The sequence below is a fragment of the Varanus komodoensis genome, unplaced genomic scaffold (assembly GCF_004798865.1).
Source record: "Varanus komodoensis strain SLA01 unplaced genomic scaffold, ASM479886v1 scaffold4, whole genome shotgun sequence".
NCBI lineage: Eukaryota > Metazoa > Chordata > Lepidosauria > Squamata > Varanidae > Varanus > Varanus komodoensis.
In genome coordinates, this window is record NW_025335941.1 from 47,662,572 (window position 1) to 47,677,936 (window position 15,365).

Below are 15,365 nucleotides of genomic sequence, written 5' to 3' on the forward strand. Positions count from 1 at the left end.
ATTGAAAATGGCATCTGGGATTTATACATGTCAGCAGCTGCATTCTTCCCTTGCTCCAATAAATGTGTGGCACATAAGGGCCATTAACTTTCTGATCAAAAAGGGTAATAGATTTTTCTTTAGAACCTGTACACTGTCCCATGGCTCTTTATGGATCATATAATCACTAGCCTCTAGTAAGGCAAAAGATTGGGTGGGATTAAAAATGGATCTGCTGTAATACGCAAGAATTAAATTGAAATTCAGCCTAAATGCTGTTTCTGACACTGCAGTGAAAGATGATGCAAAGTGATCAGGCCACCCAAATGCATTTCATCCCTTGCTAGTAAGATGATCCTCTTAATTGACAATCCTAAGACACAAAACAAACCGAGTTCTATTTTTCTTTTGATTTACTATTGTGCAAAGCTCTTTAAAAATTTCTTCAGTTTTCATTACCTTTATTTCAGGAAGACCATGCACTCAGCTTCAGCTTCTGAACCCTGAACGATTTGCACGGCTCATCAAGGAAGTTATGAATAATGTATGGCCTAATAAAGAGATTGTGGTGCAGTGGTTTCCATTATCTGAAGAGAAAAACCAGCCCCCTGTTTCGTGGCTTAAAATGGTATGGAAGAATCTGTATATACATTTTTCTGAAGACTTGTCCATGTTTGATGACATGCCACTTACTCCAAAAACATTATTAGATGGAAATGAAGAAATAGTGGAACTTGTTAGATTAAGAACTCCTTCGCCGATTATTCTAGATGATGGATCTGAAACTCAGCTTCCAGAATTTTTACCTGAGATCATTGAGAAACTTGGTGGAATTGTGCTTAAGAAACTAGATCCTTCTATACAACATCCACTTTTAAAAAAATACATACACGCCCCACTGCCAAGTGTAGTTTTGCAGATAGTGGAAAAACTTCCTGTTCAGAAATTGAAAAGTGTGGTCATGGCATTCCCCACATCATACAAAAATGCCTTTAGAAGCTTCCTTGCTAGTTTTACTGATGTTAATGAAAAAGAAAAAAGAGTAATTAATGAGCTAATAATATTTAAGAGAATTAGACAATCATGTGAGGAAGACATTGCTTTTACTGCATTGAAGGGCTGTAAAGTGCTGCATCACACTGCCAAACTTCCACCTGATATAAAACTCTCTGTTTCCCTAGTTGACAGCAGTGATGAAACTACCATTCGTTTAGTAAATATAATGAAGGCAGAACAGCTAAAGAGCACAGATTGCATGAAGTTTATTCTGAAAGATATTCAGAGTAACTTTTATTGTAATGATGAAGCAACAAAAATTATGCTGTGGATTCTGGAAAATCTGACTTTTCTCAAAAATGAAAATGCAGAAGTGCTGGATTGGCTGACACCATTACAATTTATTGAGATTTCAGAAGGAAAAATGGTGTCAGCCAGTGAACTTTTTGATCCTGAAGTGGAAGTATTACAAAATCTGTTCTATGGAGAAGAACACTGCTTTCCACCTACTATTTTTAGAACTTCTCCAGATATTCTTCATTCTTTGAGATTAATAGGCCTAAAAGGTGAGAGCAACTTGGAAGAGAGAGATATTTTAAGTGTAGCTCATAAAATAGAAAACTTGAAGGACTCTGCTAGCACAAATCATGATGCACTTACAAGAAAAGCCAGAACTTTATTAATGATTTTAAACAAAAATTGTTCATTACTGCATTCATCTGAAACAAAAGCAATGTTGAAAAAAATTAAATGGATTCCAGCATGCAAAGAAAGACCTCCAAACTATCCAAGTTCATTAATCTGGAAAGGTGATAATTGCAATCTGTGTTCACCACCTGAGATGTGTGATGTCTCTCAAGCTACCTTAGTAGGTTCCTCTGTTCCCCTTGTGGAAAGTGTCGATCCAGGTGTTGAAAAAGCATTAGGGATCTCTATCAAACCTAACATAAAATCAGTGTTAAAACACTTTAAAGTAGTAGTAGACTGGCACAGCTCCAAAAAATTTAGTGATGAAGATTACTATCAGTTTCAGCACATCTTGCTTGAAATTTATGGCTTCATGCATGATCATTTAGAGGAAGGAAAAGAAGCTTTTAAAGCCTTGAAATTTCCTTGGGTCTGGACAGGTAAAACATTTTGTTCACTTTCTCAAGCAGTGATAAAACCAGCACATGATCTTGATCTCCAGCCATATCTGCATTTTGTGCCAAAAACCATGGCTAAATTCCACCAGTTGTTTAAATGTTGTGGGTCAATTGAGCAGCTGACTCCAGACCATGTTTCTATGGTAATTCAGAAAATATACCTCAAAAGTGAACAATCACTTACTGAAGAAGAGAGTAAGCAAAATCTTCACATTATGCTAAATATTATAAGGTGGCTATACAGCTGTCAGATCCCAGCCAGTTTAAATACACCTGTTCCGGTATATTGCAGCAAAAAACCTTACAGACTTACAATGAAACCAATCCATGAGTGCTGCTACTGTGATATCAAGGTTGATGACTTAAATGATTTGCTTGAGGATGCTGTGGAGCCAATAATTCTAGTTCATGAAGACATACCTATGAAAACAGCAGAATGGTTGAATGTGCCATGTCTCAGCACTAGGTTAATTAATCCAGAAAATATGGGATTTGAGCAATCAGGTCAAAGAGAACCTCTCACAGTAAGAATTAAAAACATCTTGGAGGAATACCCATCTGTATCTGATATCTTCAAAGAGCTGCTTCAAAATGCTGATGATGCTAATGCAACAGAATGTAATTTTTTGATTGATATGAGGAGAAATAATGACATAAGGGAAAATCTTCTGGATCCAGGAATGGCAGCTTGTCATGGACCAGCTCTGTGGTCTTTCAATAATTCTGAATTTTCTGACTCTGACTTCCTAAATATAACTCGTTTGGGTGAGTCTCTAAAAAGAGCAGAAGTTGACAAAGTTGGAAAATTTGGTTTGGGGTTTAACTCTGTTTACCACATCACTGATATCCCCATCATTATGAGCAGAGAATTTATGATCATGTTTGATCCAAACATCAACCATCTCAGTAAACATATAAGAGATAAATCTAATCCTGGGATCAAGATTAATTGGAGTAAGCAGCAGAAAAGACTTAGGAAGTTTCCTAATCAGTTCAAGCCATTCATTGGTGTGTTTGGTTGTCAGCTTCCCTTGACTGTGGAGACACCTTACAGCTACAAAGGGACATTGTTCAGACTTTCTTTTAGAACTCAGCAGGAGTCTAAAGTTAGTGAAGTAAGCAGTACTTGCTACAATACTGCAGACATTTATTCACTTGTGGATGAGTTTAGCATTTGTGGGCACAGATTGATAATGTTTACTCAGTGTGTAAACTCTATGGCTTTGAAATATTTGAAAACTGAAGAATCAAATCCTGCTACCGCTCAAGATACTGTAACTATTAAAAAAAATCTGTGCTTGTCCAAAGCAATAACTACACCTGTTACCAGTATTCTAAAGGAAGCTGCTAAACTCATGAAGGCCTGTAATACTAGCACAAAAAAACTTAGTATTGAATTACCAAAGTCCTCATGTATATTGCAAATAACAGTGGAAGAATTCCATCATGTATTCAGGCGAATTGCTGATTTGCATTCTCCAGTGTTTAGGGGGCCAGAAGATGACACAGTTTCTTTTTTTGAAATGGCTAAAGCTGGACAGACAAAAAGACCTGCCGATGAACTTCCACAAAAAACAGTAGACTCTACAACGTGGCTTATATGTTCTTGCATGGACACTGGAGAAGCCTTAAAATTCTCATTACATGAAAGTGGACGAAGACTAGGACTTGTCCCATGTGGTTCGGTAGGTGTTATGTTATCTGAAACACAAGAGCAAAAATGGACAGTGAAACCCAATTGCAGCAACTTAGGAGAGGTATTCTGTTACTTGCCTCTTCGAATAAAAACAGGTCTGCCTGTTCATATCAATGGCTCTTTTGCTGTTACATCAAATCGAAAAGAAATATGGAAAACAGACACAAAAGGAAGATGGAACACAGTCTTCATGCGGCATGTTATAGTAAAAGCGTATTTGGAAGCTCTTGTGGTTTTGCGCAACATGGCAGTTTGTGGCGAGCTAGAGAATTACAATTATTGTGCAGTCTGGCCTGATCCTGACTTAGTGCATGATGATTTTTCAGTGATATGTCAAGGATTTTATGAAGAAATAGCTCATGCAAAAGGTAAAGAAGGGATCCAAGTGTTTTCTGATGGTTCTTCCTGGGTTTCTATGAAGAATGTGAGATTCTTAGATGATTCACTGTTAAAACGTCCAGACATAGGAAGTGCAGCCTTTAAAATTTTTCTCAAATACCTTAAAAAAACTGGCTCGAAAAACCTCTGTGCTGTAGACCTCCCTTCTTGGGTCAAAGTAGGCTTTGAAGAAGCAGGGTGTAAACAAGTGTTAATAGAGAATACTTTTTCAGAGAGACAGTTCTTTTCTGAAGTATTTTTTCCAAATATTCAGGAGATTGAGGCAGAACTCCGTGATCCTTTAATGTATTATGTTCTAAATGAAAAAGTTAGTGAGTTCTCAGAAATTCTTTGTGCTACTCCATGTATTCCTTGTTCTTTGAGTGAACATTCTCTGGTGAAGCCTTCCAGATTGATCCATCCTGAAGGTCGAGTTGCAAAGTTGTATGATAAGGAAGATGGAAGATTTCCTCATGGCACCACTCAAGATTATCTTAATCCAGTAATTTTGGTCAAATTAGTTCAGTTAGGTATGGCTAAAGATGACATTTTATGGGAAGACTTGATTGAACGTGCAGAATCTGTGGCTGAAATCAACAAAAGTGATCATGCTTCAGCTTGTCTCAGAAGCAGTATATTATTAAGTCTCATAGATGAAAAACTTAAATGCAAAGATCCCAGAGCTAAAGAATTTGCTGAAAATTTTCAAACCATACCCTTCCTTCCATTTCTCACAAAACCAGCAGGCTTCTCTTTGCACTGGAAGGGTACTGATTTTGATCCTGAAACAATGTTTTCAGCAATGGAACTTTTCACTGCTGATTACCAAGATATAGTTTGTCTGTTAAAGCCAATTCTTAATGAAAATTCCCATTCCTTTAAAGGTTGTGGGAACATTTCACTGGCTGTCAAAGAATTTTTAGGCTTGCTTAAAAAACCAACTGTCGCTATGGTGATAAGCCAGTTGAAAGAAGTTGCAAAGTCTTTTGATGGAATTACTTTGTATCAGGAAAATATCACCAATGCTTGCTATAAATATCTCCATGAAGCATTGCAACAAAATGGAGCTACAAAAGCAGTCATCATAGAGGATTTGAAAACCTGCAGTTTCATTCTTGTTGAAAGTGGCTATGTTGATCCCTCAAAGGTGTCATTTCATCTGAACTTTGAGGCAGCTCCATATCTCCATCAGCTGTCTAATAAATACAGAAATAGTTTTCGTGACCTGTTTGAAAGTGTGGGAGTACGTCATGCTTTTACAGTGGAAGATTTTGCTCTAGTTCTTGAGTCAATCAATCAGGAAAAAGGAAGTAAACCATTGACGGAGGAAAACTTTCAGCTTTGTAGGAGAATCATTAGTGAAGGAATATGGAGTCTCATTAGAGAAAAGAAGCAAGAACTTTGTGAAAAAAGGTATGGTGAAATTTTGTTACCAGATACTCACCTTGTCCTTCTGCCTGCTAATTCTTTGTGCTATAATGACTGTCCCTGGATAAAAGTGAAAGATACAACTGTAAAATACTGCCATGCTGACATCCCCAGAGAAGTAGCAGTGAAACTTGGGGCTATACCTAAGCGACATAAAGCCTTAGAACGATATGCATCAAACATCTGTTTTACTACCCTTGGGACTGAGTTTGGGCAGAAGGAAAAATTGACAAGCAGAATTAAAAGTATTCTTAATGCATATCCATCAGAAAAAGAAATGCTGAAGGAGCTCCTTCAGAATGCTGATGATGCAAAAGCTACAGAAGTCTGCTTTGTGTTTGATCCTCGACAACATCCCGTTGATAGAATATTTGATGAAAAGTGGTCGCCACTTCAGGGGCCTGCTCTGTGTGTCTTCAACAATCAACCATTTACTGAAGATGACATTAGAGGAATTCAGAACCTTGGAAAAGGCACTAAAGAAGGCAATCCATGTAAAACTGGTCAGTATGGCATAGGATTCAATTCCGTGTATCACATAACTGACTGTCCTTCTTTCATTTCTGGTAATGATATACTTTGTATTTTTGACCCTCATGCTAGATATGCACCAGGTTCAACATCAATTAGTCCTGGGCGCATGTTTAGGGACTTGGATTCTGATTTCAGAACACAGTTCTCTGATGTTTTAGATCTCTATTTAGGAGATCATTTTAAACTGGAAAATTGCACTATGTTTAGGTTTCCACTTCGTAATGCAGAAATGGCAAAAGTTTCTGAAATCTCCCCAGTGCCGTGCTCTGACCGAATGGTACAAAACCTTCTAGATAAGCTGCGTACAGATGGAGCAGAACTCTTGATGTTTCTGAACCACATGGAGAAAATTTCCATTTGTGAAATAGAGAAAACAACAGGAGCACTTAATGTATTGTATTCTGTAACTGGCAAAGTAACTGATGGAGATAGGCTGAAACGAAAGCAATTCCACGCTTCTGTAATTGACAGTGTAACTAAGAAAAAACAGCTTAATGAGATACCTGTGCAACAAATCACTTATACTATGGATACTGAAGATTCTGAAGGTAACCTTACAACGTGGCTAATTTGTAATAGGTCAGGATTTTCAGCCATTGAAAAGGTATCTAAGAGTGTTGTATCTGCACATAAGAATGAAGACATTACCCTTTTTCCCCGAGGAGGAGTTGCTGCATGCATTACTCACAACTACAAAAAGCCACATAGAGCATTTTGTTTCTTACCATTGTCTTTAGAGACTGGATTACCATTTCATGTGAATGGGCACTTTGCTCTGGATTCTGCCAGACGAAATCTGTGGCGTGATGATAATGGAGTTGGAGTACGAAGTGACTGGAATAATAGTTTAATGACAGCATTGATCGCACCGGCCTATGTTGAACTTCTGATTCAGCTGAAGAAACGTTACTTTCAAGGAAGTGACCCAACAGTGTCAGTGCTACAAAACACATCCATGCATTCTGTGAAAGACACTTTGAAAAAATTTCTATCATTTTTCCCAGTTAACAGACTTGATCTGCAGCCAGATTGGTATTGCTTAGTGAAAGCAGTGTACAGCTGCATTCACGAGGACTCAAAACGTCTCCTTCCTGTTGTGAGAGCTCCAAACATTGATGGCTCTGATTTGCATTCTGCGGTTATCATTACTTGGATTAATATGTCTACCTCAAGCAAAGCGAGGCCATTCTTTGATAATTTGTTACAAGATGAGTTACAACACCTCAAAAATGTAGAGTACAACATTACAACACGCAAAACAGTAGCAGAAAATGTGTATAGACTCAAACATCTCCTTTTAGAAATTGGCTTTAACTTAATCTATAGCTGTGATGAAACTGCAAATCTTTTTCACTGTCTTGTGGATGCAGACATTCCTGTGAGCTATGTGACTCCTGCTGACGTCCGATCATTTTTAATGACATTTTCCTCTCCAGATTCTAATTGCCACATTGGGAAGCTACCTTGTCGTCTTCAACAAACCAATTTAAAACTTTTCCACAGTCTAAAACTTCTTGTTGACTATTGTTTTAAAGATGCAGAAGAAGACGAAATCAACATTGAAGGCTTACCTTTGCTCATTACACTTGATAGTGTGTTACAGATTTTTGATTCAAAACGTCCTAAGTTCTTAACAACCTATCATGAACTCATTCCATCCCGTAAAGATTTGTTTATGAACACACTGTTTTTGCGGTACAGCAATATATTACTTAAATGCAATGTAGCAAAAATATTTGATATCACCAGCTTTGCTGAACTGTTGTCATCTGTGTTGCCACGAGAATACAAAGCCAGAGGTTGCATGAGATGGAAGGAGAATTTTGCTAGTGAATCCTGGCTTAAGAATGCATGGCATTTTATCAGTGAATCTGTAAATGCCAAGGATGACCAGGAAGAGGGCAAACCATCATTTGATGATGTGATAGATACTTTGAAGGACTGGGCATTGCTTCCAGGTACAAAATTCACTGTCTCTTCCAATCAGCTTGTTGTACCAGACTGTGATGTCTTGCTTCCTCTCAGTCTTATGCACATAGCTCTCTTCCCAAATTCTCAGACTGATAAAGTGTTTCATGCTTTAATGAAAACAGGTTGCATTCAGCTTGCTTTGAACAAAATTTGCTCCAAGGACAATGCTCTAGTGCCACTGCTGTCAGGTCATACAGCAAATATAGATAATCCTCCAAGCATTTTAAAAGCCATACATTACATGGTTCAAACATCAACATTTAAGACAGAAAAACTAGCTGAGAGTGACTTTGAGGCACTTTTGATGTACTTCAGCTGCAACCTAAATCACTTAACATCTGAGGATGACATTAAAATACTGAGGTCCCTTCCATGCTATAAATCTATCAGTGGACGATACATAAGTATTTCAAAATGTGGAGCGTGTTATGTACTCACAAGGAGTATTCCTTCAGTTGAAGTGGATAGGTGGACACAATCAACTTCAACAGCCTTTCTTGAGGAGAAAATCCATTTAAAAGACTTGTATACTGTTTTAGGATGTGTCCCTGTAGATGACCTTGAAGTTTATTTGAAGCACCTCTTACCAAAGATTGAAAGTCTGTCTTATGATGCCAAACTAGAACATCTGATTTACTTAAAGAACAGACTCTCCAGCATAGAAGAATCATCAGAAATAAAGGACCAGTTGTTTGAGAAGCTAGAGAGCTTTTTGATAATCCATGATACATGCAATAGATTAAAACCTGCAAAACATTTTTATGATAGGACCATAAGAGTCTTTGAAGTTATGCTTCCTGAAAAACTATTCATACCTCAAGATTTTTTTAAGAAACTGGAGCAGCTCACAAAACCCAAAAATCGTGCTGCATTTCTTACATCATGGGTAGCATTTCTTCGAAATATGGGACTAAAATACGTGATTTCTCAGCAGCAGTTATTGCAGTTTGCTAAAGAGATCAGCATGAGAGCTAACACTGAAAACTGGACTAAGGATACCCTGCAGAATACAGTGGATGTCCTCCTCCATCATATATTTCAAGAACGAACAGATTTGCTCTCTGGAAACTTCCTGAAAGAGTTGTCTTTAATTGCATTTTTGTGTCCAGAACGTGCTCCTGCGGAAATTGTAAGATTCCATCCACAATATCAAGAGGTTAATGGAACTCTCCCTCTAATAAAGTTCAGTGGAGCTCAGGTAAACCCTAAATTCAAACAGACAGATGTTTTGCAGCTTCTCTGGACATCATGCCCTATCCTTCCAGAGAAAGCAACACCGTTAAGTATTAAAGAACAAGAAGGAAGCACGCTTGGTCCACAAGAGCAACTTGAGCAGGTTTTGACCATGCTTAATGTTAACTTAGATCCTCCTCTAGAAAAAGTTATAAACAATTGCAGAAATATATGCAATATAACAACTCTAGATGAGGATATGGTAAAAACAAGGGCTAAGGTCTTAAGGAGCATCTATGAATTTCTTAGTGCAGAGAAAAAAGAATTTCGGTTTCAGCTTCGAGGAGTTGCTTTTGTGATGGTTGAAGAAGGCTGGAAGCTGTTGAAGCCTGAGGAAGTGGTAATAAATCTTGAATATGAATCTGACTTTAAACCTTACTTGTACAAGCTTCCATTAGAACTCGGTACCTTCCACCAATTATTTAAACACTTGGGCACTGAAGATGTTATTTCAACAAAGCAGTATGTTGAAGTTTTGAATCGTATATTCAAAAACTCTGAAGGAAAACAGCTTGATCCTAATGAAATGCGTACAGTTAAACGAGTTGTTTCTGGACTGTTCAAAAGTCTTCAAAATGATTCCGTCAAAGTGAGAAATGACCTTGATAATGTGCGAGATTTGGCTCTTTATCTTCCAAGTCAAGATGGTAGATTGGTAAAATCAAGCATCTTAGTTTTTGATGATGCACCTCATTACAAAAGTAGAATACAAGGAAACATTGGTGTGCAAATGCTTGTTGATCTTAGCCAGTGTTACTTAGGAAAAGACCATGGTTTTCACACAAAATTGATAATGCTGTTTCCTCAGAAACTGCGACCTCGTCTTCTCAGCAGTATTCTTGAGGAGCAGTTGGATGAAGAGTCACCCAAAATGTGTCAGTTTGGAGCACTTTGTTCTCTTCAGGGAAGGCTTCAGTTACTACTGTCTTCAGAACAGTTTATTACAGGACTAATTAGAATTATGAAACATGAAAATGACAATGCATTTTTAGCTAATGAAGAGAAAGCCATAAAACTTTGCAAGACCTTGAGAGAAGGCTTGAAAGTTTCTTGTTTTGAGAAGTTACAAACAACATTGAGGGTTAAAGGTTTTGCTCCAATTCCTCACAGTAAAAGTGAGACATTTGCTTTTTTAAAGAGATATGGAAATGCAGTAATATTGCTCTATATACAACACTCAGATAGCAAAGACATAAATTTCCTTCTAGCATTAGCCATGACCCTGAAATCTGCAACTGATAATCTGATTTCTGATACATCCTATTTGATTGCTATGTTGGGGTGCAATGATATATACCGAATTAGTGAAAAGCTTGATAGTTTAGGGGTGAAGTATGACTCTTCAGAACCATCAAAGCTTGAACTGCCTATGCCTGGCACTCCTATACCATCTGAAATTCACTATACTCTTCTTATGGATCCAATGAATGTTTTTTATCCAGGTGAATATGTTGGTTACCTTGTTGATGCTGAAGGGGGAGATATCTATGGATCTTACCACCCAACCTATACATATGCTATCATAGTGCAAGAAGTAGAAAGAGAAGATGATGAAAATTCTAGCTTTCTAGGCAAGATTTATCAAATTGACATTGGGTACAGTGAGTACAAAATAGTAAGTTCCCTTGATTTATACAAATTCTCAAGACCTGATGAGAGTTCGCAGAGCAGGGACAGTGCACCATCTACTCCGACTAGTCCTACAGAATTTCCAGCACATGGGCCAAGGACAATTCCTCCTCTTTTTCCCGGACGAGAGAGTCACAAAACATCATCATCATCTAAACATCATTCTCCCAAAAAGGCTAAAGCAAATTCTCTATCAGAAATTTTAAGGGAAGTTACATCAGTGGTGGAACAAGCTTGGAAGCTTCCAGAATCTGAAAGGAAAAAAATTATAAGAAGGCTTTATCTGAAGTGGCATCCAGACAAAAATGCAGAGAACCTTGATATAGCCAATGAGGTTTTTAAGCATTTACAAAATGAGATCAACAGGTTAGAAAAGCAGGCTTTTATAGACCAAAATGCAGATAGGGCATCCAGAAGAACATTTACATCTTCAGCTTCTCGATTTCAGTCAGACAAATTTTCATTTCAAAGATTTTACACTTCATGGAATCAGGAAGCAACAAGCCATAAATCTGAAAGACAACAGTCTAAAGAGAAATGCCCATCCTCTACTGGTCCCTCGTACTCCCAGCGATTTTTTGTGCCACCTACATTCAAATCTGTTGGGAATCCAGTTGAGGCACGTAGGTGGTTGAGACAAGCCAGAGCAAACTTTTCAGCTGCAAGAAATGACCTTCATAAAAATGCCAATGAGTGGGTGTGTTTTAAATGTTATTTGTCTACCAAGTTAGCTTTGATTGCTGCTGATTATGCAGCGAGGGGTAAGTCAGATAAAGATGTGAAACCAGCTGCACTAGCGCAGAAAATTGAGGAATACAGTCAGCAACTTGAAGGCCTTACAAATGATGTCCATACATTGGAAGCCTATGGAGTAGATAGCTTGAAAACTCGCTACCCAGACCTCCTTCCTTTTCCACAGATTCCAAATGACAGATTCACTTCTGAAGTTGCTATGAGAGTGATGGAGTGTACAGCATGTATTATAATAAAACTTGAAAATTTTATTCAGCAAAAGATATGAGAGAGATTCAAAACATGGTGAATGCATATATACCATGCCTCCAACTGCAATTTTTCTCTAAGCTACCTTTTGGTGGCATGTTCCAGTTGATGAGTCATGCACTCAGCCATTCGCTTTTGTGTGATTAGAGTGGGAGTTGTCCTCTTAGCAAAGGGGATCACAGCCACAAATGCGATAAGAGCATGTCTGAGTTCATCTTTGCTAGCAAGAGCTATATATTAAATGTGATGGAATAAAATGTGATTTACTTGTGCAGTTACTGTACTTCAGAGGCTATAGTTTCTAGCAGCTTACAAATACAGTGCGCATATTTCAATGGTGACTGGGGCCAAACTTGATGTTCCATGATGGGCTTGGATATGAGAATCTGGATCATCACTGAATATGCTTTGCTGAACGACTGTGAAACAGCAGGGAGATAGCATGGTTTCATGTTGGGCAGCAGATGAGCATCGAACCCTTTCATGATCATCACATTTTCTTTGCAACCTCTGTCTCCTCCACTTCTCCCTGTTGTCACAGCAAATGAATGGCTGATGTTTGACTACAAGAAAGTGTCTTGCAGAAGCGGAGTACTGCAAGGATAAAGTGGCAAACCAGGGCTTGGAAGCTCCCTACAATCCAACATTTTCCCACTGCAAATAGTGCCCTCCTCCTGCTGTTTTGCAGCAGTTTGATGACAACCTGCTGTTAGTGAAATACTGTTCAGGCCTCAGGTATGCAGGATTTAAATTTAATTTACACATTTTTTAACTGAGCCTTTTAGCAAAATCTTAGAACATGTATTTAATAATTTGCAGGATGAGCTGTAAAATATGGTTATGTACACAAAACAGTGATAAAATTCACAGGGTTGAACTGCACTTTATGTAACCAAAGCTTAGGACTGTGATAGATGAAATCTGTTTGCAATGTATGTGTATATAACCTTGGATTGCATCCGTTCAATTCTATGTTTCCAAGAGGTGTCATTTTTCAGTGTACTAATATAAGATGGGCATATTACTCTCTTAAGTAGTTCAAAAATCTTAGGAGAAAAGTCACTCTGGATTATTCTGTATACATGTATTTTTCATGGAGATTAATTTCACTTCGAATAGTACTGTCTGTAATGTTTCATCAGAAGCTACATTAGAGGTTACTGAATGACTTTTGACACAGCACATAATCTTAAATGTTTATTGACTTCAACAAAAGATTTATTTTTCTTATAACTAACTTTGGTTTTATCTTTTGTTGAATGAAAATTGCATGTGCATTACCTGGCAAAGTACTTCAGTTTCTGTAGGGTTTTTGAAACTGCACAGCAAAACTAATCTTTTACAGAAATTGCCTTGCTTCATTTTTGTTTTGTTTTGTTTTGTTTTTTTTCATGAGCTACCCTTGGGAATAGTGTATCTTGGTAAAGTATTTTGGTATACAGTGGGATAATTTTTATTACATATTAAATGGTGCTGCAATATTACGCTTTTTTATTTTGTCTCGCACTGTCTGTTTTTTAGTTCATACTCTTTCATTTATAAATTGTAATACTTTTGATAATGTCATGTAAATTATTCAATATTTGTAAAAAGATCACAAAAACTTGTACAATAAATCTGCTGCAGTTAGTATTATGTTGCATTATTATCTGATGATCATAATTACTTGATTAGTACACTGAAACTGTAATTTTACTCATGTAAAATAAAAACGGATTAAGATAAGTGTGGAAGATATTACAACCAAAATTATTGCAATATAAAAGGGAAAAAAAGTTGAAAAAAGCTCTTCAGTCAATGGGCTTTCAGTTTGGAAGGCTTCTAAACAAATTCAAGGCTTTGAAATCTTTGATTACTTTTGATTGCAAGGCCATTGTAACTATTCTTGCTGTTAAGTGCCATAAAATAATTTTAATAATAAACTTGAAAAGTCTCCAGACTGGTGTGTTGATTTTTAAATGAGATGCTTCACCAGTAATTATCAGCGCAGGTAAAGGAAAATATTTTTCAGTTCATTGGTTACATTGATGAGATAGCAACACCTAAAATCTGTTTCATCGCAGTTTCTTTTGGGGAAGATTCAAATTGTACCACCACAAATTTTTTGTTTTCCATGTGGAAACCATTTCAGAATAGGATGACACTGGAAGCCAACTAATACTTCCAGCATACATTGCTCTCCTGTTTCTTTTTCAAATATAAAATCATTTCCATTTTAGGACATTTCTTTGATCTCTATTCTGCCTGCTCACCAAAAACAGGGCACTCAATGTAGCTAACAATAAAATCTAGACAGACAAAATCTTAACTAAAACATATAATAAAAATTAATTAAAAGCACAATTAAAATAATAGAATAAAAAGCAGTAACCAGTTAAACCCTTCATCACAAATGGTTTGTGTGCCAAAAGCCTGCCTGGAAGTGGGGGAACCGACCAAGCTTCCCATAGCAAGGAGTTCCAGAGTCATTGTGGACACTAAAAAGGGGGTATTTCCATTCCCACCAAAAGCACCACTGATGGCAGTAGTTCTGAGTGAAAGGCCTCCTCATAAATCCAAACTCAAGCATTTGAGTACAGGAGAAGGCAATCTTTCAGGTAGCCTGGTCCCAAGCTATCCAAAAGTTTTATGATCAGCTTTCCTTAGGATTTTCTTCATCTATATTAGCTGCCCTGTACAGCTATATCTGTTATAATCTGCACCTTAGGTGCCAGGAAACAGACCGATAGCCAGCAAGTCGTGCTCCTTATAACTGGTTCTGGTTAGCAGTCTGGTTGTAACATTCCAGGGACAGTTTACAGTTTTCAAAGGCAGCTCCTCATAGAGCATATTACAGTAGTCCAAACAACAGAACTAAGACATGCATGATGGTCACTAGATGAGACATCTCTGGGAACAGGCACAATTGTACACTAGCCTCATCTGTGCAAATAGCACTCCTGGAGATTGCTAAAACCTGGGACTTGGGTTGATGCACCATTACCATGTGTATTTGGCCATCGCAGAGTAGCAAAGGAAGTTGTAGGGAAGAACAGGGTAATTCAGCTGTTATTTTTTCTTTCTTTCTACTGTCCTCTTTGTCCTTAGTTGCTACATCTTGAGCAGGGCTAAATGATTTGGAATATTGGTGGAATGCAATAAAAGAGCATACTATTTTCATACTTGTGTAAAATTGAGATGAATTATATAGGAGAACAGTGTACCTTTTTTTCAGGTATTTCAGCAATAAAGCAAATCAGCCAAATTGTGTATTGTTTGCTAGTCCTCACAAAATGCTTCGCTCACTTAAAAGTATGTACAAGAATATACATAATATACATAAGAACTCATACATGTATGTTCAGCCATTTTTAAGCTTTAAGTGTAGCTACTTA

General features: G+C 37.4%; 1 protein-coding gene across 7 annotated transcripts in view; it reads left to right on the forward strand.

Moving 5' to 3' along the window:
- The window catches only part of SACS (sacsin molecular chaperone), a 66,577-nt gene extending 52,647 nt beyond the window's left edge, over positions 1-13,930 (forward strand). For all 7 annotated transcript variants that reach the window (XM_044442059.1, XM_044442060.1, XM_044442058.1 and 4 more), the window contains one exon: positions 450-13,930. In XM_044442059.1, the coding sequence (XP_044297994.1) occupies positions 450-12,010 (11,561 nt within the window). In that variant the 3' untranslated portion in view covers positions 12,011-13,930. The remainder of the gene's footprint in view (positions 1-449) is intronic.
- Positions 13,931-15,365: the final 1,435 nt, after the last annotated feature.